At 37.8% G+C, this 25,841-nt stretch overlaps 1 protein-coding gene across 2 annotated transcripts in view; it reads right to left on the bottom strand.

Moving 5' to 3' along the window:
- LOC132106149 (gastrula zinc finger protein XlCGF8.2DB-like) overlaps window positions 1–25,841 on the bottom strand; it is a 71,850-nt gene that overhangs the window by 29,652 nt on the left and 16,357 nt on the right. The window contains exons 2-3 of one of the 2 annotated variants that reach the window (XM_059511806.1): window positions 23,733–23,886; window positions 19,865–21,133 (exon numbers count right to left, since the gene is read on the bottom strand). In XM_059511806.1, coding sequence (XP_059367789.1) covers window positions 20,082–21,133; window positions 23,733–23,817 — 1,137 coding nt within the window. In that variant the 5' untranslated portion in view covers window positions 23,818–23,886 and the 3' untranslated portion in view covers window positions 19,865–20,081. Of the gene's footprint in view, window positions 1–19,864; window positions 21,134–23,732; window positions 23,887–25,841 lie in introns of those variants that run through there. The other variant, XM_059511805.1, reaches the window with a different exon arrangement.

Here is a 25,841-nt window from a genome sequence, read left to right as displayed (position 1 = left end):
CGTCTGGTTTTGTTTTGTTTGATTGTTTGTTTTAATTTGTTTTACATTTAACTATTTTGCATATTGTTTTTAAAAACTGTGTCTGATACTGGACACCTTGTAAACTTAAATTTTACCGTGTGGAATCACGTGGTGCTTTGTTCTGTGGCTTGCCATCATTTATGACTGCTGCGTTGATGCTCTCGGTTCCGTGAATCTGACCAGAGCTTGACTTTGCTTCGTGTCTTGGATTGTGTACTCCTTTGGTGTTGTCGACGTACTTGGATATAACTTTGTGTAACCTGCTGGATCTATTACTCCTATCATGCACATCTGCTTGCTAATCATTGTCATCTTCATTTCAACTCTGACTGGACTTTGTGGTGAGCGGATCCTTCAGCACTTGGATCTTGACATGATAAGGTACTCTCTGAACTTCTCTCATTAAAACATGAACATCGTCCAGAAATTTGAGTTCAAAGAACTTTATGGTCGCTTAAACTCCTGCATTGACCGAAGTATTGTCACAGAAGGTCAATGTGGAGCTTTTGTACAACTGGCATTGGAGTTAAAGTGTTATGTTCCTAGCTCTGCGTGTCTCGGCATTCAAACTCACTCTCGCCGTGGTATTTGCCCCGCAAACTTACCTTATCCTCCAATAACTACTAACTTTTCTGAGAGAGTGCGGCTTGATTCTTTTAACACATTTTAATGCTCGTTCACTGAAGAAAAAGACTGGACTACTTCACGATATCATCTTGGACAAAAAACTTGATTTCTTCTGTATTTGTGAAACTTGGCATCAGCAAAATGACTTTCTAAATCTTAATTTGACTATCCCATCTGACTATATGTACATCGATAGACCACTGCTAACCGGGAAAGGAGGAGGCCTTGCTGTTATCTTTAGATCTGATGTATCGGTGACTGAAATTGCCACTCCTAGTGTAATATCCCAACCCTCTACATTGCGAGTAAATCAGTCGCATATGTGAGTAAATCTTCACTCTGTGTGACTAAATGATGTCTAATATTAGTCAATGGCTAATAAATTATCAGATTTTACTCGCCAGTGTGTGAGTTGGAGGCTAAGTATAAGTGTGAAGCCGATCATTCTGACTGAGCTCTTCAGAGTTCTTTTATCATCAAGTGATTAGTGATATTTCTCATTTCATCTCAATGGATGCGCAGTGCACCGGGGTTTGACATACCGTGAGCTTTAGTGTGAAGGTGTACAACTCGCTGTCACTTTCTCTCACACGCGCAAAGTGAGAGAGAGAAGTCGAGCAAGAGAGTCTTACATAAATGCAGAATTGACGCGCTATACATGTACATGCTAAATTATATTCTTTTTTGTATTTTCCTGTAAAAATTTCTTAGTAGTGGACGGAACTAATGCGCAGAGGGCAATCTCATTGGCTGGTGCTCACCTACTGAGCAAATCAGTTTGACCGAATGCAGACAACCTGATTAATATTCACGAATCCATTACTGTTCTTATTAGTAGAATTATTATTATTATTATCATCATTGTTACGTTCTAGCTCCCCAAAGGGAGGGGATCCTGACAACCCACTGCTTGGGCCCACCGATGCCAACAAAGGAGGTATTGGGGTTGCGGTGTGAGAAAAGGACACAACTCCCAAATACCGTATAAAAACAAAGCTTTTATTTCACCACGGTAATAGGGTAAATAAACAATATTATATTGTAAATAATAAACGATAATATTCTGGGAAAAGGGGAGGACTGGACGGACCAAAGCAAAGAAATAAACAAAAAGGACCCCACCCCTAACCTATACTAAAGCACACATAAATACAATCCCTATCTGGCACACAATCAAGGTGCCCTAACCAAACTTACAGCTGGTGGTCCGCCCAGGTCTAGCTGGTGTTTCTAGACAGAAATATACCTACGGGTGATACATGTATACCCCGGGGTTGCTCTAAATCTACTCCCCAACTCCCTATAAACAAAGAAAAGAAAAACAAGTTAATACAAATTATAAGAATCCACAAACACAAGTGCTCTGTCCTGCTACTACAAGTTCCAATCAAGGAACACAAGTTAGATTTACTAACACACAGAAATAGTTTAAACCTATTCTCAAACATTTCAATCAAATTTTACTTGACCCAGCATGTTAATTTTCCTACTCATAACAAAGGTCATATACTTGATCTGGTGTGTTCTGTTGGCGTTGACATCAAAATTATCATCTCAGAAATATTGCTAGGATTAGGCCTTTCCTTTCTACACCTGATACGGAAAGGCTCATCCATGCTTTCATCTCTTCAAGAATTGATGACTGCAATTCTCTTTACATTGAACTATCAGCAAAATCTATCAAACGGCTTCAATATATTCAGAACTCAGCAGCACGTGTGCTCACACAGCCTCATGGCAGCACATCAGTGTCCTCTGTAACTTGCACTGGCTTAAGTTCAATCGCTAATTGAGTTTAAAATGCTTGTTTTAAGTTATAAAGCTGTGCATGAATTGGCTCCTTCTTATGTTTGTGATTTAGTTACCTCTTACATGCCTTCTCGTCCTCTTTGCTCTGCTGATTCTCTTCTTCTTTATCAGCACCACTCCAGATTAAAAACTATGGCACAGAGAGCCTTCTTTTGTGCTGCTCCGAGGTTATGGAATACACTTCCTTTGAATGTTCGAAGTGCTCCTACACTAAGTACTTTTAAGAAATGTTGAAAACCCACCTCTTTAAAATTGCTTATCATGATTAACCAGTTGATTAGGGCTTTTTGATTTGATTAATTTTGCTGTTTTATATTGTATAACTGAATCTTGCATTTGAATTGTTTTACACAGTTGTCTAAACCCAGGAAAAAAGACTCCTGAAGCAACTGAGATCCACGTGACACTGTTATATAACTATAAAGATGGCATTTATTAAAGAGGAGAGTGAAGACATGAAGATTGAAGAAACATTCAGAGTCAAACATGAAGATACTGAGGAACAAACAGGTTAGTTTTCATTTTTAAAGCTGAACTCAAACGTTAATGTTTTTGAGTGACACAAACTGACACAGAGACACAAATTGTGCACTAAAGGAAACATCTGTGGTGATTTTCACATATTCTAACAGCATTAGCAGTAAATGAACCTTCAGAAGTTGATCTAGGATGAGTGTTTCTCATGAACTCATGTAGCTGCACGTGTGGGGTCTTTTTCACTTTAAGATGCCAGTGGGGGGAAAAAACAGACTATATTCTAAACAAGAAAAATAACGACTTTATTCAAATTCAACTCCTTTCTAGCGCCATTTTGGAGAGTATTCACTGAAAGCAAACAGCATATGCTTTTCTGTGTATCGAACGTATCCAGCATAACACAGCTGACACAGAAGAGCATATGCTGTTTGCGTTCAGTGGATATTCTCCAAAATGGCGCTAGAGAGGAGTTGAATTTGAATAAAGTCGTTATTTTTCTTGTTTTTACTTTTGCGCACGAAGAGTATTCTTGTAGCTTCGTGCAATTATGATTGAACCCCTGATGTCACATGGATTAATTTACCAAACTCCTTATAAGGACACTTGCTGTGGGAGGGTCAGAGCTCTCAAATTCCATCAAAAATATCTTCATTTGTGTTCTGAAGATGAACGGAGGTCTTACGGGTTTGGAACAACATGAGGGTGAATCATTAATGACAGAATTTTCATTTTTGGGTGAACTATCCCTTTAAATGCCTTCTTTGCTTCTGCTTGAGCATATTGCAGCTTGCTTTCTCAGAAACCCTCCACCAAACTTTCCCAAGCTCCATCTTTATTAGGGCTGCATGATTAATAGATGGCAATTAATCAAGATTGTCATACAGTAAAGACAGTTCTGTGATTGGTAGTAAATCTCCATCATCATCTTCAGGTGGAGCAGCATTTACTGCACGAGCCATAGTTCTCTAACAAGCTATGTTAAATTGTGTTCATAATCGCACACAATATAATTGTAGGATTATTAAATTTTTTAAATCGTTGGCAATAATGACAGCTGTTTGTGTATCTTCTCAGTGAACAACAGCTCTGTGTAGTAAATGTTTCATCTGAGAGCACGTGAATATAGAACATTTAATAAAGTTTTTACTCCAAACTCACTTCATAATATCAGTCGAGTGTTTGAAATAAATCCTTCGGTGAGATGATGTGGCTTCATAAACAATGTTTAAGGCACAGAATATTTAGTTGTATTATAAGCAGTGATAAAGGCTATGTTGATGAGCGTGTCATTATAGATATACTTTATTATGGTGAAGATAAACTGTATATAAACTGTCATAGTCTCGTGTTTTTTTAGTTATGTTGAATCAATAAAAGCAGTTAAATCTTCTGTTTATTCAGCTGCAGGGGCATATTTGGATTTTCAGCACGAGAGCGCCCTCTCTTTTTTTTAAAAAGCGGTATTACAATATCAGTAAAAAGTAGATTTTGTGGTAAAACCATTAATAGTGCTTGTATTAAATTGTTCGGCCTTTTATTACATGTTCTGTTTGTTTAGGTTTCATTTGGGAACGCAAAGAAAGTCTGACGCGCTTTGTGTTGCACTTTTATCATTTACTAGCTTGGAGTGCATCTCCATCTCAGACGCTTGGGGCACAAACTCTTCCTCTGAATATGCCGTCAGTTTGGGCTCCTTTAACGCTCATCTGGGAAAACAGTGTGCATTGTCTCATTAAATTTATCATGTAAATAATTTATAGAACTACGCAAACACAGGAAAATACATCAACATATTTTTATTATGTGATTTGTTGTAAATCGCTTTTTCAAGATAAAAGTTCAAACCCTCGATCAGAGTTTGTTTGTGGCCAAATATTTAAATTACATGGATTTATATGTCATCGAATCACACAGTAAAATTAAACATCACCAGGTGTTGGCACCCTATGCAGGTATTTGTTATAATATATAATATTATGTAAGCATATTAGACCTGAGCATTTTACAAGTGTTGTTCAATAAAAACCATGTGATTATTGGTTTTGATACTTTATTTGAACCAATTATTGTCTTATTGTTAGTTTAACTACTATATTTACTACTATAAATGTAGTCAATATAAAGCCGGTTTTTCACTTAGGTCTATTTTTATTACTAAAAAAATATTAGATTACTCAATTGTAAACATAAATCAGCATTACTTGATTACCAAGGTAATCATTAGTTATGACTCTACATTAGCTAAAATGTTTCAAAATACAACTTCATTATTTGCTATTTTGTCATTAAACATTTCTTAAAAATAGTATTAAAATGCTGTATAGTAAACCAAGTACCTGTATTTTGTCTCTCGTGAGCTAAGTGTATTGTCAACACCCCTAGTGTATATGAGCATTATATAATATAATTTAATAGCTCATCACTTTCCAAGTGTATGATGAAGATTGTACTTTTCAGGTCAATCATATATTTATAAAACAAACAAAAAAACTTTGCCATAGTATCTTTTCAAGTTGCCACAACCATTGCATTTTTGCATTTTGTTTCATTAGTTTATTTATTAGAATTTGAAAAATAACAAAATTGTGATCTTTTAGTCCTTGAAAACATAAAAAAGTAGTGCTTAAAGTTTCTGTATGAACCCTGTTAGATGTGCTGCGCGTTATTTTATGTTATTTGTGTAGCAGCGTATGTCTAAAATTCTCACAGCTCCGTATCGCTGTATGCATTGGCAGTAGCAAGTTCCTGTACTTTCCTGCAGCAGTAGCAATAATCTACAACTACAGCAATAACCAACATCAGCAGCAGCAACAATTCAGCAGCGTAGCAGATCTATTCCACCAAGACCAAATACATTAACATCATTATCATGCTTAAAACACCAGAGAGTTGTCATGACAGAAATATTTATAAAACTGAAATAGTATGCTCTATTATGCTGTAAACGGTAACATACTTAAGTCAACTCAACGTTGTTTTCAAGTTTAACTATATTCTGAAAACTCAAGATTACATTTAGAAACATTTACATCTATATCTAGATGTCCATGCATCGCACGTCAGGGTCTCTTTCTCTGCAAAGGGAATGTTTTTACACTCATCTTTACCTCTTTGTAAATCCTGCACAATGCTTAGTCTGTTATGTGTCTGTGTCGATTCAGGATCATATAGCATCATAATTGTTGGAAGTTTTTTTGTTTCAGAGTAAACTGTGGTCAGTAACTGCTAATTCTCTGTTCTCCAAACTAAGATGATGCAGAGAGTTGTCAGTGTGTCTACAATGTGTTCTAGCTGCTACTACTGATGTTAACTTGTATTTGTCTCTCTTCACCTTTAGACTTGATGGCACTGAAAGAAGAGAATGAAGAACTGCATGAAACTCAAGAGAAAAATCATAATGAAAAACAGACTGAAGAAGAACTCATTAGTTCCTCACAAACTGAAAAGACTTCCTCACCCAAAAAAGCTAAAAAAAAAAAAAAAAAAAACACAAAGTACAAACCTTCATTCCTACATGAGAGTTCATACTGGAGAGAGCGCTTTCACCTGCCGAAAGTGTGGAAAATTTTTCTGTCAGAAAGGAAGCTTTACAATGCACATGAAATCTCACATTGAAAAGAAAGCATTAATATGCCCTGAGTGTGGAAAGTGTTTTAAATGGAAACAGTACCTTAATGTCTACATGAGAATTCACACTGGAGAGAAGCCTTAAGGCGGGCGTACACGGTGCGATTTTTGCTGTCGTACGAGTTCGCATACGATTTTTTTCAATCGTGTGGAAACCGTGAATGCTAGTATGGTCGTGGCTCATTTGCGAAGAATTACGAGTCGAGCAGAATGGCTTACGAGCACTTCGCGACCTCCCAATCATTTTTAAACATGTCTAAAAAGTTTGTGAGCTATCGGTTTGAATTCATGACAAGTGTGCGGTTGAACGAGCCGATTTGTTGATTTATCTGAAGTTGACCAATCACAAACTAGAAAAACCACAGAAAAAGAAAGACGAAGACGGCAGCGCCACGGCGAATGTGGACAATTGACCAGGAGGATAAACTCGCTGAACTCTGACAGGAACAGCGAGTGCTGTATGATGTTTCTAGCAACGTTTACCATGCTTTTTAATTCTTTCTCTCTCTGTCACACGCATATGTAGTTTACAGGGACTCTCCATAGACGTAATGGTATTGTATACTGTACATTATATCCCCATACACTACCTCTATCCATCACGGAAAATGCATGTTTAAAATTTCTATTAAACACCATTTAGTATTTTTTAAAGTCTTTTGGTTTACGAGGGCACAGGAATTGTCCTCACAAACCATGTTTACATTGTAATACCTATTTCAGATATTTATAAACCATGTACAAGAACACACACACACACACACACACACAGGGTGACCAAACGTCCCGGTTTCCTATCGCTGAAAAATAACCTGTAAGTTACGTGTAGGAAACAGTCACGGCTCGTATCAATATTTTATATGCAGTTATGAGAGAGGGAGAGCACTTATATTAGGCGCGTTCGAATTCCAAAAGCAATCGCACAAAATTTATAGATGCGTTCAACTTGAAGCAGCACTGCACAGAATGAGCACCTGTACGACATCAATGTACCGCGAGAGTGATTCGAATGCATTGGATATGTGTGCTCTCTTATCGCTCTCGCTGTACTTTAATGTCATACAGTGATCCTTCCGTGCGTGCAGCAGTGCTTCAAGTCGAATGCATCTATCAACTTCGTGCGATTGCTTTTGGAATTGGCAGGTCGTAAAATCATGACGTATATCACCTCGTCCGTACAATTGTCAGACAAACTCACTTGTGACTTGTGCGTGGACATACGATCTTCCGACCATCCGAATTCGCATCATGTACGCCCGCCTTTATACATGTAATCAGTTTGGAAAGAGTTTCAGACAGAATAGTATCGTTAATGTCCACATAAAATGTCATACTGGAGAGAAACCTTACACCTGCAAAATTTGTGAGAAGAGTTTCTCAAATTTTTTGATTCACATGAAAATTCACACTGCTCTCATATGCTCTCAATGTGGAAAGAGTTTTACAGAGAAAAAAGACCTTAACTCCCACATGAAGATTCACATGGGAGAGAAACCTTACACCTGCAAACTGAGTTTCACACGTAAAGGAAACCTTAAGACTCACATGAGGATTCACACTGGAGAGAGACCTTTCATACGTGTTCAGTGTGGAAAGAGTTTTACACAGAAAAGTCTCCTTATTGGCCACATTAGACTTCACACTGGAGAGAGTCCTTTCACCAGCACTCAATGTGGAAAGAGTTTCACCCTTAAAAGAAACCTACAGACTCACATTAGAAGTCACACTGGAGAGAATCCATTACATTGTGATCAGTGTAGAAGGAGTTTCAGATATAAAGAAAACCTTAATTATCACATCAGTATTCATTCAAGAGGGAACAGATTCTTCAGGACCTTCAGGATCATGTTAAAATTCACACTGGAGAAAAGCCTTTCATGTGCCATCTCTGTGGAAAGAGTTGTTTAAAAGAAAGACACCTCAAGGATCACTTGAGAACCCACACTGGAGAGAAACCTTTCACCTGTGAACAGTGTGGAAAGAGTTTCAGGGCTAAAGGAAGCCTCAAGACTCACATGACGATCCACACTGGAAAGAAACCCTACAAGTGTCTTTAGTGTGTGAAGAGTTTCAGAAGTCAAAGCAGCATGAAACGTCATTTGCAAACTCATTCTGAGAAGAATCTTAATTTATTAAACATTAAAAATATTTTTTTATTGTTTAGTTTTCCAAAGCACCAAAAAGCCAATTCACAACGCCATACTCTTAACAGTGAACCCACTGTACAAACAAAACAAAATAGGAATGTTTTGTTTTAAAGTAATTTTTGTGGCAATAGATGTGGCAATTTTTTTTACTGGCATAATAATATAACCTGCAATGAGAACTGGAAAAATTCTCTTCCACCTAGCAACTTTCATTGAAAGCACGACCTGTTGCAGTTTATTCAAATAGAAATGTGATTTACAATGATTGACAGAACAGAATAATTTAATATGATTTGGCAACCTTGTCTTTTGCACTTGATAAAAAAAATCTATAGATAACAATTTATGGAAATACTCTCTCTCGTCCTTCATGATCAATATTAGGCAGTTGCTTCCACACTGCCAGCTTCTCCGAAAGGGGCACTAATTTTGACACTTTGTCTTGTTGAGGAGCTGTTAGATGTCCGGTGTCCTGAAACGTGGCAGGAGTCAACCAAGCACATAATATTTAGCTGGAGGCCGCTGCTCCCCGAAACACCAGTGGTGGTAGATATAATGCAGTAGGGGCCCTTGAGGGGGCCCTCACAAACACTTCCTCGTAGCACTTCGCCTCCCAAAACTTAGTGGCGACAGAGTTGACGCCATTGCCAATTAGGCCGGAAGGCGAGACCGGGGCATCAAGAAGGAAAGTTTGATCCCTCTCCTTGATGCCCGTGAGGTTCAGCCACAGATGTCTCTATGCGGAGACCATAACAGCCATAGAACGGCAGATGTCACGGGCTGTCTGTTTAGTCACACGGAAAGACAGTTCCATGGCATGGCAAAGTTTTAAAAATGCCTCTTCACCAATGGACCCACATGTGCTCAAGTCTTTTAGCAGGTCAGCCGGGTATGCCTGCAGAACCGTATGTGTATGGTGTGTGTAATCCGTTATGTCACCTATTGAGGTCATTTAAGCCGATTCTTGGTGTGTTTGACCCACGTGCTTCACAACCGGTTGAATAAAGAATGGTCTCATTAGCATTTGATATACAGCATCTAGAGTAGCTTTTGATAGGGAACTAAAAAATAAATTTTGAGTAACATGACATTCAATTGCATTAATGGACCAAAGCAATCGTAACTTGTTCAAAAGAATGAGAGACTGCTTTTATGATGTGCACAAGTGATTAGATGATGTGGAGGTTAAACAAGTAGTTTTTTGGGGAAACACCAACTGTTACTGGTTTTTGTAGTATTGTTTGGAATGTATCTAATCATGTGTAAGACTGTGAAGTGTGTGTGTGTCTGTTGTGTGTGTGTGTGTGTGTGTGTGTGTGTGTTTGTGTTTGAGGGTTTGTGTGTCATGTCTGAGAGCAATGTTTGGTTTTCCAGAGTGGAGAGCCTAATTTTGACCTGAATATAGGAAGTTTGGGGAATTTGGTTTTGGAAGTTATGGATTTGTGTTTTGAGTTTCGCCAAAAAAAAAAAAAACTAGAGGAGTGGTTCTCAACCCGCAGTCCGCGGGTTGCATGTGGCCAGTCACGAATTCAAATGCGGCCTGCCATATGCTGAATAAAAAATAAAAAAAAAACTTTGTTTTACAATTAATTTTATTTTTTACATTAATTAAAAAATGTAGGCTTATAATGAAATATAAGCTATATCCTAATGTTTTTATGTGAAATTATTTTGTTTTTCATATATTATTTTCAGACATGAGCAGAACATCATGCATTTATCGAACACATACAAGCGCGCACTTTGGCAGAATTCAATTCAAATAGTCATCAACAGCCATTAGTTAAGGTACAATTGAGCATCAGAATGGACAAATTTGTTTTTAAGGGAGAAAAAAAGAAATGTGAAAAATGTCAGCGAATGAACATGTACAAACAAGAATAGTCGCAGTATCAGTAGTGAAGGAGAAGTGCTGGATTTTCAGTTTGTCCCGCAACTCATTCGAAGAAGTTCAGGCAAATAGAAACCCCATATACTACGTAGCAATCCTTAATTGATGAAATTTGGCAAAACATCTCTGGGGAGAACCTCATATTAGTAAATTCGAAAGTGCTTTCCATATTTGGATCAACATAGGCTACATTTGTCACACACCTTCAAAAGGAATGGAGGGAACCCGGCCCCACTTTGAGCAACACCCCCTTTTTCTGAAGAGACATCCTGCACCTGGCGACAACTGCCAGTGGCAAAGCTGCTCTTCACAAGAGGCAATGATGCATAGCTAATGCTAACTATGTGGACTGTTTCAAGACCACCTAACATCAAACTCAAATGGCATCTGCACTCTATGCCATGCCTGATTTACCCTCAACGCGAAGTGTTTAATCTGAGAGCTGGATTCTCCAATTACTGCCTTAGTGCTGGTCTACACCAACGACATGGCCACAACTAAAAGGTCTGCTCCCACCAGAGCATGAATTACTCAGATGACAAAAAGAGCCTTCTCTACACTTCCTGAACCATCTTGCAATTCTCACAACAGAATATGGAAAGTGATCACAGAGATGTGCCACCAGACTTTAATGGTCCTCAACAGCCAAGGCATCCGTATAGAGGACTAACGCCCCAAAGCCAAATGGTCAATGGCCCTTTAAGGATGCAATGTTGAGACACGGAGTGTCCAGAGCAGGTGTTTTTGTGGGTTAACAGCAAACCTCTCCAACAGGAACACTGCAAGCTGTACTTCCAGTCATCAAAGTACAATTGACAGTCATCCTGATCACCTTTCAAATTGCCTTGACTCACAAGAAGAGCATCAGATAACTCCTGATTTACACAGAATCAAATTATGCCAAGCTCAGCTTCACACACCACCTCCTTGGCTAGGAAAAATACGAGTTTGTCACAATGAACAAGAAGCCAGTCAAGCAACAACACCTGGCCCAGGGGTGCAACAACATGCCAAGTAAGGGGGGGGGGGGGGGGGTGGACACAGTTATATATACCCACAATAAGGCATGGTACCCTGATACCGAAAATTTCACGGTTTCAAAACAGCTAATATTTTTCAGGATATCGTTCCTGCGGTATGCACTGTTTTCCAGTTCTCCTCATTGACTGAAAAAGTAGGAATCACTCAGGCTGAGTGCAGTGCAGAGTAACACTGACCTCTCCTTCTCCTGTTGGAGTGAGCAAGCAGTCAGTCACCTGTCACGTGTGTGTAGGATGACTGAATTAAGACCCGGATACACTTCACATTCAGTGTTCCTTTCAGTCTCTCGTACAGCCGTGTTCGCACAGCTTTCAGAAGTATACTCAACCACAGATGAACGTGGATGGATGAGCTAGATGCACAGTACCACGGGGTGCACGGCTGTCCATGAGCCCTCTTGATGATGAAAATAACATGGAAGCCCGAAATATACTTTAGCCTTTACACAATCGGCAACAGGCTGTCTTTTGCCTTATTGCAACTCTCTGTTCTGGACTTAAACGAACTGCGTTGCAATGCAATAATTTTCCAAAATGTAATTTCAGTGAAAAAATATGAAGTCTGTTAATGCCCGTTAACAAAGGCCAGAGATGCTGAAGATGGACGCACAGAGAAAAATACTGTAGCAGGCAGATCACTCACTGTTCATGATGAACAAACTTGGAAGAAAATCCTCTATATATATATTTGGGGGTATATATGAATGTGTTTCTGAGGGGACCTGGCTGTCTTCTGAAAAGTTTACTTGGTATAATTTCACAAAGCTTGTCAGAACATTCTGTTTTTGCTTCAAATTTCGGTTAAATAAAGATGTCAGTCCTCTTTTTTTTTTTTTTTTAGAAAGCAAATTAAAGAAAAAATAAACTAATTCTACTGTTTATTGTAGTCACAGTGTAGTATATTAAAGTTAACTCAAATGATATATAGGGAATGCGCTGCGCTATCAAGCGCAAGGTTGGGGGTTCGATTCCCCGGGAACACATGATATGTAAAAATAGCCTGAATGCACTGTAAGTCGCTTTGGATAAAAGCGTCTGCTAAATGCATAAATTTAATTTAATTTTTAATTTAATTTAATTTGAAATTTTAGTTCATTATGTGGCTCAGCTCGGTGTTCATCTTCAGTTCTCTCCTCACAGCAGTTCAGTCAGTGTACTGTTTGAGTAAATGAATTACTCCGGGATATTGGTTTGTTTTAACTCAGAGGGAGTGTCAGCCACATTAAAAAAGCTAACAGCTTAAGTCATTTAAACGATTCAGTTCGATTTGGTGAACTGGTTAAAGAGGATCCGGTTACATCAAGTGATTCGTTCGAGAACCGGAATTCACTACACTGCAGTGTTTTGAAATCTCACAACAGACACGGAAGAGAAGACAATGCTGAATAAAGTCGTAGTTTTTGCTATTTTTTGACCAAAATGTATTTTTGATGCTTCAAAATATTCTAACTGACCCTCTGATGTCACATGGACTACTTTGATGATGTTTTTCTTACCTTTCTGGACATGGACAGTATACCGTACACATAGCTTCAATGGAGGGACTGAGAGCTCTCGGACTAAATCTAAAATATCTTAAACTCTGTTCCGAAGATGAACGGAGGTCTCACGGGTTTGTAACGACATAAGGGTGAGTTCTCATGACATAATTTTGATTTTTGGGTGAACTATCCCTTTAACTACCATTGAGAACATTTATCACAAGTGCTGCCTTGGCAGGGTAAAAGAACATCATCAAGGATGCCTCTCACCCTTACCATGGACTTTTCACCCTCCTTCCATTCGGCAGGCGTTACAGGAGCCTACGCTCTCGCACTAGTAGGCTCAGGAAGAGATCCTGCCCAGGCTGTGACACTTCTGAACTCCACACCACCAATCTAACCTGCAATGGTCACAGTACTTTACATATATGTATTTGCACTGCTCATATTTTGCACAGACTGTACATTGTACAAGCTATTATACTGTAAACTGTCTAACATTGTTGCTGTACAAAGCACAGTAAACTATTTCTATAAATATATTACCGCACTACTGATATTTTGCATATATTGTTTAACTATACTGTTGTACACTCAACCAACTGTATTTGTCACGGTTACCGCTGTTCTTACGTTGCTGTTGTTCATAATGTACATATAATCCTACATTGCATTCCTATTTACATTCTGTACATACTCTGCTTAATATTGTACAAACCAACTCCACTGTACATTCTGTAAATCATAGCTTTACTTACTCTGCACTTCTATGTATATAAAATACTATATTCTTGCACTTCTGGTTTGATCCTAACTGCATTTCATTAGCTCTGTACTTGTACTTTGCATATTGACAAATTTGAATCTAATATGTTCAACTAATTGTCAGCCCCTTTCACGTGTGCTTCTCGTAAACCGTTAGTGGATATGCATATAAACAGCCTTTTAATTAGGGTAGAATAATCCTGGCTGATACTAAGACATGTAAACATGAAAGAAAACCAAACTGCATGCAAAACAGGTTGCCTGCAACAGCCATTTTAGGATAGTTTGCAGCTTGGATTAGGAGCTAGTTTTACCGCTTAAAAACTTTGTGAAATACTTTAGAGCAAAGATTTAGGAGTCCTAAATTTAGGATTGACACAACACACAGAAGTATAGAAATTCTACATTGATCAAAAAAAAAAACTGCACTGATATTGGATCGGATCGGAATTGGCAGATTCCGGCAATTTTCAGTATCATTGCATCCCTAAATCCAACCCTGAGGATTACCTCTCTCTCCTCTTGATCCTTTAGTCATGTGGGTCCAGGAAGGCTGTTTGTATATCTGGATACCGCTGCACAAATCTTTCAACCATGAGAAATGCAGTTCCAGCATGTCTTCAGGTCCAGGACAGCAGAATGGTCAGGATGACCTGAAACATGTAACCAACTGAAATCAATTTAAAGGGACACTCCACCTAATTTTGAAAATAGGCTTATTATAGCACTTTTAGCTTAGCTTAGCATAGTTAATAGAATCTGATTAGACTGTTAGCATCTCACTCAAAAATAAAGAGTTTCAATATTTTTCCTATTTAAAACTTGAATCTTCTGTAGTTACACCGTGTACGAAGGTTGACAGAAATGTAAATGTGATTTTCAAGGCCGATAGGTTTAGGTACTATACTCGCATTCTGGCTTAATAATCAAGGAACTTTCTTGTCGTACCATGGGTGCAGCAGGTCCAATGATATTACTCAGCTCTTGTTAATAGTCACCAGCTAGTTTGTGTAGTTGCAAAGTTGCTGCCGGCAAATTTCAGGCACTGCATAATATCATTGTGCCTGCTGCACCCATGTATGGCAGAACAATTACTTTCTTTATTCTTTAATCTTTTTGAGCAAGATGCTAATGGTGTAATCTGATTCAATGATCTATGCTAAGTTAAGCTAAAATTGCTACCGCCAGACCCAGAGATCGGCTGTGTAGGGTATAAGACCCGAACCAGACAAATTAAAGATTTGATCGGTACCATGGTTGAAACATGAGGAGCCAAATTCCACAGAAAAGCTCAAGACAACAAGATGTTGTAAATCAATTCCTAACACCACAAGTCAGAAGCAAGTCCACTAACTAGCAGCTTGAACAGCTTTCAACATTAGAACTAAAGAACAATTATGGACAATTCCAATTTGGAAAGGAGATTGTCAAATTTGGGGTAAGTAATCATGATTGATGGTCAAAGAGATGCACATCATGACCATCACATGTAAACCCATGATAGTAATCATGATCACAAGATCTATGGATTGACTTCCCCCACCTAGAAGACTGAAATTCCTTTAAGGGGACCTTTTAACCTCTGGTCTCCACAGAACATCTTTATGCTAAATAATGGCACAGAAAAGTCTTTTAAAGATCAAGATGCACCAAAATGAACTCAAAAGAGACTTATAAAGGAAAATCAGTCCATTGCTTAACTCCATATTATATATGTAACCCACACATTTGACTATCTTGTTTCTAATCACTTATTGTGTATGTATTTTTAATAACTATTGAATAGCTTAAGGATTCATGTATAGTATGTGTGTGTTTGAATGTTCTTGCTTGAAAAGTTTCTGACCATCAATTATTTGTCAAATACATCATATTCTTTCTATACCAATCATGTACAAAATTATACCCAACAAGAGCGGAAAAATTCATACCACGTGATTTGATAAGATAATATGATTTATGAACGGGAAGGAAAAACATCGCAACACCCGAGCAAAGACAATATGTAATTGGTAAAGACAATATGTGAGGTGTGGCCGAAATGCTCGTCAAACTTTACTTCTGTTCTTTTACTTTTTTCTCAGTTTTTACTCAGTTTCTTTTCTTTTCCATTGAGAGTTTCGTTTTCTGAGTTAAGTTTTGTAATGTCGTGTCTCCTTGAGTGCCTGCCTAAAACTACAACCAGCCCACAACTACTGAACTTCCAGCCAATCAGCAACCTCGGGAAACACCCTTTTCAACAACAACAAAATAGAACCCCCTTTATGCAGGCAATGCAAGTAACTTACCTCCAGACTCTGAGATGCACTGGTGTATCTAATATAATTTTATGCATGAACTAGCTTTTCTGCATCAGAAACAGGTAACACATTTCGCAGCTGGAAGAATGCTGTTTTGGGAAATATGGCTTTCAAAAGACAAGTTGCTGTCTAATATAACACCCAGATTTTTGACTGTAGAGGAAGTAACAGTACATCCATCTAGTTGCATATTGTAATCTACAAGATTTTGTGTAGTGTTTTTTGGTCCAATAAGTGATATCTCTATTTTATCTGAATTTAAAAGGAGAAAATTATTGGTCATCAAATCTTTTAAATTTTTAACACACTCTGTTAGCTTAGATAATTTAGAAGTTTCATCTGGTCTCGTTGAGATATATAGCTGAGTATCATCAGCAGGATGAAACTAATCCCGTATTTTCTAATAATATTACCAAGGGGCAACATGTATATTGAAAATAGCAGAGGACCTAGGACAGAGCCTTGTGGCACTCCATATTTTACTGGTGATAAATGAGATGACTCCCCATTTAAATAAACAAAGTGGTAGCGATCAGACAGTTAGGATCTAAACCATCTTAGAGCCTCTCCTTGAATACCTGTATAGTTTTGTAATCAATCAATGAGTACGTCATGATCTATGGCAGTGTTTCCCAAACTTTTTTTCTGGGGACCCACATTTTAAAGTCGATAAATCCTTGTGACCCAATAAACATTAGGCCCATATAGTTCATATATCACAAAGAGAATTTATGCATTAACAAAATATGTATGACCATTTTTAAGGTCAGTTAAGCTTCCACTTAACGATTTAAAAGAGATACAGATATTTGACAAAGCACAATTATTTTTTATTTAAAAATGTTGTTGACAATAAGTAAAATGCAGAGGTGAAATAAGAAAGGAAGAGTTGACAGGGCATCTTATTGTTTTCACATTCTCATCATTACAGTATACACAATTTATACTTAATGAGACAAAGTGCAAAATAGGGCAGTTAATCATTTATTTTTCTTCCTCTCATCAATAAAACCAGACAGAATCAATGCATGCCTTCAATGACATTCAATGCTTTGCACATCTACCAGAATAATATGGCAGTGTTAGCCTGGTCTTTAGCTGTTTTTTTCTTCTTAATTAGCCAAGCATCCATTTTTATGGCTGGTTGCCGAGTGCAGAGCGCAGCTAAAGAACAACAAAAAAAAAAAACCGGAAGAAAACGACGAGCTCCCTCGTGTGGCTAATTGGTGAACTACACATATAAATTTTTAATCAAAAGTATATAGCACACTGAAAAATAGTGCTTGACTTGGCGACCCATACTAAATCTCCCGCGACCCACTTGTGGGTCGGGACCCCGCCTTTGGGAATGATTGATCTATGGTGTCGAATGCAGATCAAGTAAAACTAGAATTGAGATGCAGCCTTGATCTGACACAAGAAGCAAGTCATTTGTTATTTTAACAAGTGCAGTTTCTGTGCTATGGTGGGGCCTGAAACCTGACTGAAATTCTTCATAAAGTTTTTTTTTTTTTTTGCGGGAAGGAGCACAATTAACAGCAGACACAACTTTTTCTAAAATTTTAGACCTAAATGGAAGATTTGAAATGGGCCTATAATTTGCCAGTTCACCAAGATCTAGTTGTAATAAGAGGCTTAATAACCGCCAGCTTAAATGGTTTTGGGACGTGACCTCTTTCAGTAACTTAGTGGGTACAGGATCTAATAAACATGTTGTTGGTTTAGATACAGTGATAAGTTTATTTAGCTCTTCCTGTCCTATAGTTGTAAAGCACTGCAGTTTATCTTTGGGTGTGATGGATGAAACTCAAGTGTTAGACGCTGTAGAATCTACATTTGTTATTGTATTTCTGATGTTATCTCTTTTATCGGTGAAGAAATTCATAAAGTCATTACTATTAAACATTGACGGAATATTTAAATGTGGCATCTTGGTTATTTGTTAATTTAGCCACTGTGCTAAAAAAAATCCTTGGATTGTTTTGGTTATTTTCAATGAGTTTGAGGATATGCTCGGCTCTGGAAGTTTATAGAGACTAAAAACTTCCAAGTTAGATTTTCTCCACTTGCACTCAAAGACTACAAGTTTCTTTCTTGAAAGAGTGTCAAGATGTCAAGTACCATGACTACAAGTTAAGTCACCTTTATTTATATAGTGCTTTAAACAAAAAATATTGTGTCAAAGCACCTAAACAATATTAATTACAAAAACAGTGTGTCAATAATGCAAAATGAAAGTTAAAGGCAGTTCATCATTGAATTCAGTGATATCATCATCCAGCTCAGTTCAGTTTAAATAGTATCTGTGCAATCAATCAACCATATCACTGTAAATGAAGTGTCCCCAACTAAGCAAGCCAGAGGTAATAGCAGCAAGGAACCAAAACTTGGGGGGCCAGTTCTCCTCTGACAAGACGAAACCAGCAGTTCCATTCCAGGCTGCAGCAAAGTCAGATTGTGCAGAGACATCCTCACAACATTACCATAAAGTAATGTCACAGTGTCCAAATGACAACAAACTGGCGACGTCCTCACAACGTTCTGTGTTTGCTGGGGTTATGTCTTTATTGGGAGAGGATCTTGATGGATTATCTGCGTGACTCCAACTTCACAAGACTAACGATGAGCATGTAGACAACAGAGAGAGAATTCAATTCAGTGCTTTTATTTCCAAAATGCACTCATTTATGGCTGAATATTATTTAATCCAGGCAAAGTTACATCTTTATTGGGACAGGAATTAATTAATTATCTTCATTATTCCGTGAGTTGGTCTCTATTTCTTAGAACCATGCTGCATATTCAGGCATTTATGTAATGCATCTAATTTGTGCATAAATGGCTGTTATATTAAATAAAGTTTACGAACTACAGCAAATCAAGTACCGGCACGTCATTGTTGTTCTTGTCTCCCTTCAGACATGCTGCAATGGCAATCCTGCGTGCAATTCTTGCATTTATCGGTGAATCTGATATTACAAACGGAAATAAAAGAGGTAACTTTCCTCCACCTCATATATAAGCAAGGAAAAATAAACAATAAAATAAAGCAATCCAAGTGTAAATAAAAATTAAATGTAATGTGTAAATAAAAAAAAATTGATAGGGGAATCGTTTTTTTTTTTTATCCCATCCCCAATCGGAATACTTGTAGAATCAAATTTCTTAATTTTTTTTTTTTTTTTTATTGCAATACATATCGTATTGGCACCCAAGTATTGTGATGGTATTGAATCAGGATGTAGGTGAAGCATCCCATCCCTACTAGCCACAGGAGTACATAAGCACAAAAGGAAATAAAAAGCCTCATGGGGAAGCATAAAGGTCAAAGGTGCAAGAAAAAGTAGTCATTGTGTCAATCAGACAATTTTTCTTAAATGCTTTAACAAAGAACACAAATGGTATCATGACTTTACATATGTGTCCTCTGGTTAAGTGTGAATGCAAAAAAATTTAATTAGTACACGGAGTAAAACTGAATTGTCTATTAGAAATAATACACAGATGATTATAGAAATGTATCGTTTTTTTTAAATCTCGTCACTTTGGGGAAAGCTGTGATTTCTTACTCAGAATAAGTTCACAAATGGCATTTCATGCTGCTTTGACAAACTCCTCTCAAACAGAAGATACTAGCAATGTCTCTCTCCAGTGTGACTTTCAATGTTTGCATTGTTTGCACATAAAAGGCATTTTTTTCAGATGAGAATGTGAATGATTCTTAAGGTGATTCCTGTCTATTCGCAATAATGACAACTAAAAGTTTTTAGTGAAATATCATATGGTTTTTAAGGCCTGAAGCCCTTCCCACACAGTTCGCAGGTGAAATGACTCTCTCCAGTGTGAATTCCCATGTGGGCATTAAGGAGTTTGTTCTCAATAAAACTCCTTCCACACTAATCACATACAAATGGCTTCTCTCCAGTGTGAGTTCTCATGTGAACCTTAAGTCCGTTATTTAATGAGAAACTCTTCCCGCACTGTTTGCAGGTGAAAGGTTTCTCTCCAGTGTGACTCCTAATGTGACCCTTAAGGCAGTTTTTCTGTGTAAAACTCTTTCCACACTGGTCACATACAAATGGCTTCTCTCCAGTGTGAATTCTCATGTGACCCTTCAGAGTGTTATTTAATGAGAAACTCTTTTCACACAGTTTGCAGGTGAAAGGCTTCTCTCCAGTGTGAACTCTCATGTGAATATTAAGTTTTTCTTTAAATGTGAAACTCTTCCCACACTGAGAGCAGGTGAATGGCTTCTCTCCGATGTGAATTTTCAAGTGGACAGCGAGGCATTTTTTCTGTGTAAAACTCTTTCCACACTGAGGGCAGGTGAACGGCTTCTCTCCAGTGTGAACTCTCATGTGAGTCTTAAGTCTTCCTTTAAATGTGAAACTCTTTCCACACTGAGGGCAGGTGAACAACTTCTCTCTGTTGTGAATTCTCATGTGGACAGCGAGGTATTTTTTCTGTGTAAAACTGTTCCCACACTGAGGGCAGGTGAACGACTTCTCTCTGGTGTGAATTTTCATGTGGACAGCAAGGTATTTTTTCTGTGTAAATCTCTTTCCACACTGAGGGCAGGTGAATGGCTTCTCTCTGTTGTGAGTTCTCATGTGGACAGTGAGGTATTTTTTCTTTGTAAAACTGTTTCCACACTGTGGGCATATTAATTGTTTCTTTTCAATGTGAATTTTCATGTGAGTCTTAAGATCTCCATTTCGTGAGAAACTCTTCCCACACTGTTGGCAGATGTAAGTTCTCTCTCTAGTGTGAATTCTCATGTTGGGATTAAGGTTTGTAGTTTCTGTTTTTTGAATTTGTGAGGAAGTCTTTGTAGTCTGTGAGCAAGTAATAGATTTTTCTTCAGTTTTGAAATCATGTCGTTTCTCATTTTGATCTTTGTAGTCCGTTTCATTCAGTTCTTGACTCTCCTCTTTCAGCACCATCAGGTCTGAGGTGAAAACAGACAAATACAAAGTTAAAACCTTTAATGTTACAAAGTAACAGATGTTCTAACATTTAGTTATAATTAATATATTAATTTATATTAAATACATATTATCATATATGGTAATATAGTACATTGAAGCGGACATCCATATGCTCACCTAACATTTGGGCTACTCCATGACAGATGGAGGGGCTGGTGTGATCATTTGCTCTTAAAATACATAATTTTAGGTCATACTGTTAGGGTTTTGCACTGTGACTTTGTTTTATGTTTGTTTCCGTTGTCTAGTGTCAGCATATGGCCTTGTTAGTTATTTTCTCGGCCATGTGCTCCTTTAGCCCATCCTCCTTGTTTCTTCTTTACCACACCCTCTTGTTACCCTAGTTGGTCTAATTGTGCTCACCTGTCCCTCATGTATTTTCCTCCCTATTTATAGTGCACCTTACTCTTTTGTGTTTGCTGGTCCGTCGTCATTCTCACCCCCGCTTTCTAGTCATGATTCTTGGTTTTGTTTGATCATTCTCTTAAGTTGGTTAAATTGGTAATTTTTTTTTTTGTTACTTTTACTAGTTCATTGGTTTCTATTCTTTGTCTTGGATTTAACTTGTGTTTTTGTGGAGCTTTGTCCTGTTTAGTCTTGTGTTCGAGTTCCTGACCTGTCCCCATGTATCCTGCCCTGGTTCTACCATCCTGGCATCTGGTCTGTCTCCAGAGTCCGAGGTCAACAAGTTTCCGAGCTCGGCTCGATGGTGCCTTGTGTGGCCTTCTCTATCAGCCTGTTCTTGCTGCCCCCTCTGTTGCCCAAGTATTCAGCCAGTTGTTCCTGAAGCCTTACCAGTGGCCTTCCCTAGCTGTTCTGTTTATTGTGTTCCTGTTGTGGTATCTGTTGTGCACTTTACTACTTCTTGTATCAGTCTGTCTTGTCAATAAAACCTTGTTATCTCACTGCAATTGGGTCCTCCTTCCTAGATCCCTGACACATACAGATAAGAGTAATGCATCTTTTGTATCTGTAAAGACTCTACGTTTACTTGTGTTTACTCAGAATAGTAACAAAATTTTGCACTATTGTAAAATAAAGCAAACATGCACTTTCTGTCATCTTGGACTCTGTGAACTTGAGCTCATCACTTCGAAAATCTGTGTATGCTTGCCTTATTACAGACATGAAAAATTTATCTATAGAGAGTGAAACTTCTAAACAAGAAAACAAATATTCTCACATAATCCGTATGAAACATGTATACAGGTGAAACATTGCAACAGAATCGACTGATGGGAACACTGAATTTAGAATAAAAATGTCTTAATTCCAAAACCACCTCAAGCAAGCGTAAATCTTCTTTTGTGAATTGTGTGAAAAAGGGTTATTGCAAATAATGGGAGATGGAAATGCATTTTGCGAATAAATACCTCCAAGCGCATCAAAAAATGTGACTTCGCATTATGGGATGGTAAATCCTGACTAACCAGCGGACCGATCCCATTCTTACGCATCTAATATGTTGTTATGGTTACTCAGAAAAGCCTGAGGAAAGTCTGTCAAAGGATTTCTGTACAATTGGCTCCCAGAACTGTTAAAACGACTGCATTCCCAAACAGCAGCATCTACCTCCGAAAGCAACCACAATCAGTGTGTTTTGTCTAGGAAATGTAATGTAATTTATTATATAGAAAATTATTACATTCAGTAGCTTCTCCTACTTTTCTTTGTGCTGTATAGTGCCAGTTTATCAGAAAATTTCAATTTTGTTCTCTTTGACTCGTTGGATGGAAACGGTGCTCGTTTGCAAATATTTTATGCGATATTCCGATAACAAATTGGAATTTTATGCGATATTCCCTAACAAATTCATAATTATTATATTTGCTGATGCGCTGTGGCAAGCCTTTTTTTGTGTGCGCTTGAGCTCTTATTAGGCTATATATTCAATTAAAGGCTCATTATTATGATTTATATGGTTTATTAATAAAAGTGTGACTAATAGTCGACTAATGCTTAAAATTAATGACTTGGGGGGGGGGGTAATTGAAAATGGGTGGGGGAAAGTCACATGAGAGGAAGCAGTGCCTCCATTGTGGTATGATTGGAAATGACTGGTTATGATCAGCTATGTATCAGCTCGTGTTAGTGCTTGCAAATCAGTCTGAATGAACAATATAATGGTTATAATGGGAAAGCAGTTTATCAGGATCAGTGTCCTTATGTTTTATTAACAGTCAGTATTGTGTAACTGTAGTTTCCGTAAGCCCAAAATCCCACTCTATTGTCTTGTTATTTTGTACAATTTTGAATGACTCTGGTGGATCATACCAACTTACTAACTTTATTGTTACTAACTTTATTATGTAAAAAAAAAAAAACATGTTTGGGACCGCATTGATAGTTGTCAAGTAAAGTGGGACAGTACTTATGTGTGGGTAATCCATTTTTGTGACTACATGGGCCACAGCTTAATGACAATGTGGAAATGTGGGTCCCATGAACAAACCAGTGGTTCCCACATTTCCACATTGTCATTAAGCATGGTCACAAATGTAGCAATATTTATTTCTGTAGAGCAGGACATTTTAATAAGTTTTGAGAATGAAAACCAACCTGTTGGTGTCTCGGTATCTTCATGTTTGACACTGAATGCTTCTACAATCTTCATGTCTTCAATCTCTTCTTTAATAAATGCCATCTTTATAATTTTGTGTCACATGGATCTCGGACGCTTCAGCAGGAGTTTTTCCTTTTTAGACACTTTGTCCTGTTAAGGGTGAGAATAATTAAAAGATAGAAAAATAAATGCAAACTAAATCTCTGGGTGTGTCTCAATCAGGTCCCTACCTAATTTTACGATTCGATTCAATATTGATTATTTTGGATACATATCAAGTACAATACTTGCCAGATTTCCTCAAGGAAAGAAAACTAATGCTGTTAAATATACATCGGAATCAGTTAGCACTACATTGCTATATTATTGAAGCTTAAGATATATACTGATTTGTTAAAATTACCTTTAACCATGCCTAGTGTAAGTACACCTTCTTACAACCAGATTTAACCCTCTGGAGTCTAAGGGTTTTTTTGGGGGCCTGGAGAAGTTTTGTCATGCCCTGGCATTTGTACTTTTTTTCAGTTTCTTATGAACATCTAAATAGCTAAAGGTTAATCTCACTGTAATCAGCACAAACTGGGCTATAATAATATGTGAGCAGCATATATGTACATAATTGTGTCTTTGAGAAAAAAAATGTTATGCATAGTTAGTGAAAAACTAAAAACGTTAAATCACTTGAATAAGGCCATAAAACACATAAAGAACAATGGTTCCTGGGACTTTTGAGAACTGGAGCTTGTAACCTAGAATTTTTCTTTCTAAATTATGTGAAAATCATCTTGTTTACTCACTTACAGAAAACAATATATTGATTAAAATTTTCTAAGATACTTTTTGTTGGTAAAAGTCATATGTGAGTAAGCGTTAACTATCATGAATATCATTGTGATTTACACCTGAGAAGACAAAGGCCTGCATAATGAGCTGCATAATGAGCCTTTCTGTCAGCTGTGTCACTGACAGGGAGGAGTTACAAGAAAGAATGTGATTCAGGTTTTTTGGGGATAAATTGAAAGAACAGTATTGTTCGTTACATTTACATTTATTTGTTACATTTATTTTCATCAAGCTTTTGAATGGTATAGTAGTGTATATTGTTATTGAAATTTCATAATGTTTCACTTGATTAAACTTTTAGTCAGGAATAATAGTTTGGAAAAAGTCTTAGTAAAATGTTTACACATTATTTGAAACCTAACAAGGATATAAATAAATAAAAAGAGACTTACTCATGTTTATGATCTCTGCTGAATAAAGTGCTTCATTCCTTTTTCAGAGAAAATCCAACTCTCAAATCCACAACCACATCACATGTTTTTGGGGTGAGTTATGTCTTATTCCTCTCATTGCGAAGCAAACCGTAAAATAAAAAAACACTCGCTGCATTGTCTTCAGTTGTGTGGGCCTATTCAAGTCGCACGCTTCAGTGAAACATTAGCCTGAGCCTGAGTACTCAAGGTGAACGGTACCTCAATGGAGGTGAGCCCTGTTAAGGGTGCAGCTACCTGGCCAAAATTCGTGATGAATCGCCGATAAAAATGGGCAAAGCCCAAGAAACGCTGCAGAGCCCTCCTGGAGTTGGGGACTGGCCACTTGGCGACAGCCTTGACCTTGGCTTAATCTGGCTTGATCTCCCTTGCTGAGACTATAAATCCCAGGAACGAAACAGACTTGGCATGGAACTCGCACTTCTCCGCTTTGACATAAAGCTGGTTCTCCAGAAGCCGTTGGAGGACCTGGCGCACATGCTGAGTGTGTACCTGAGGGGATGGAGAAAAGATGAGAATGTCATCAAGGTACACAAAGACAAATCTGTTAATAATGTCTCCCAACATGCTATTGACCATGCCCTGGAAGACAGCCAGAGCATTAGTAATCCCAAACGGAAGGACCAGGTATTCATAGTGCCCCATGGGGGTATTGAAGGCTGTCTTCCACTCATCGCCCTCACGAATATGGATGAGATGATAGGTGTTGCGGAGGTCTAATTTAGTGAAGACCTTGCCTCCCTGCAAAAGCTCAAAGGCAGATGACATGAATGGCAAGGGTTACCAATTCTTTATAGTTATGTCATTTAACCCTCGCTAATCAACGCAAGG

Source organism: Carassius carassius, chromosome 26 (genome assembly GCF_963082965.1).
Source record: "Carassius carassius chromosome 26, fCarCar2.1, whole genome shotgun sequence".
NCBI classification, from domain to species: domain Eukaryota; kingdom Metazoa; phylum Chordata; class Actinopteri; order Cypriniformes; family Cyprinidae; genus Carassius; species Carassius carassius.
This window is presented reverse-complemented; position numbering and strand designations above follow the sequence as displayed.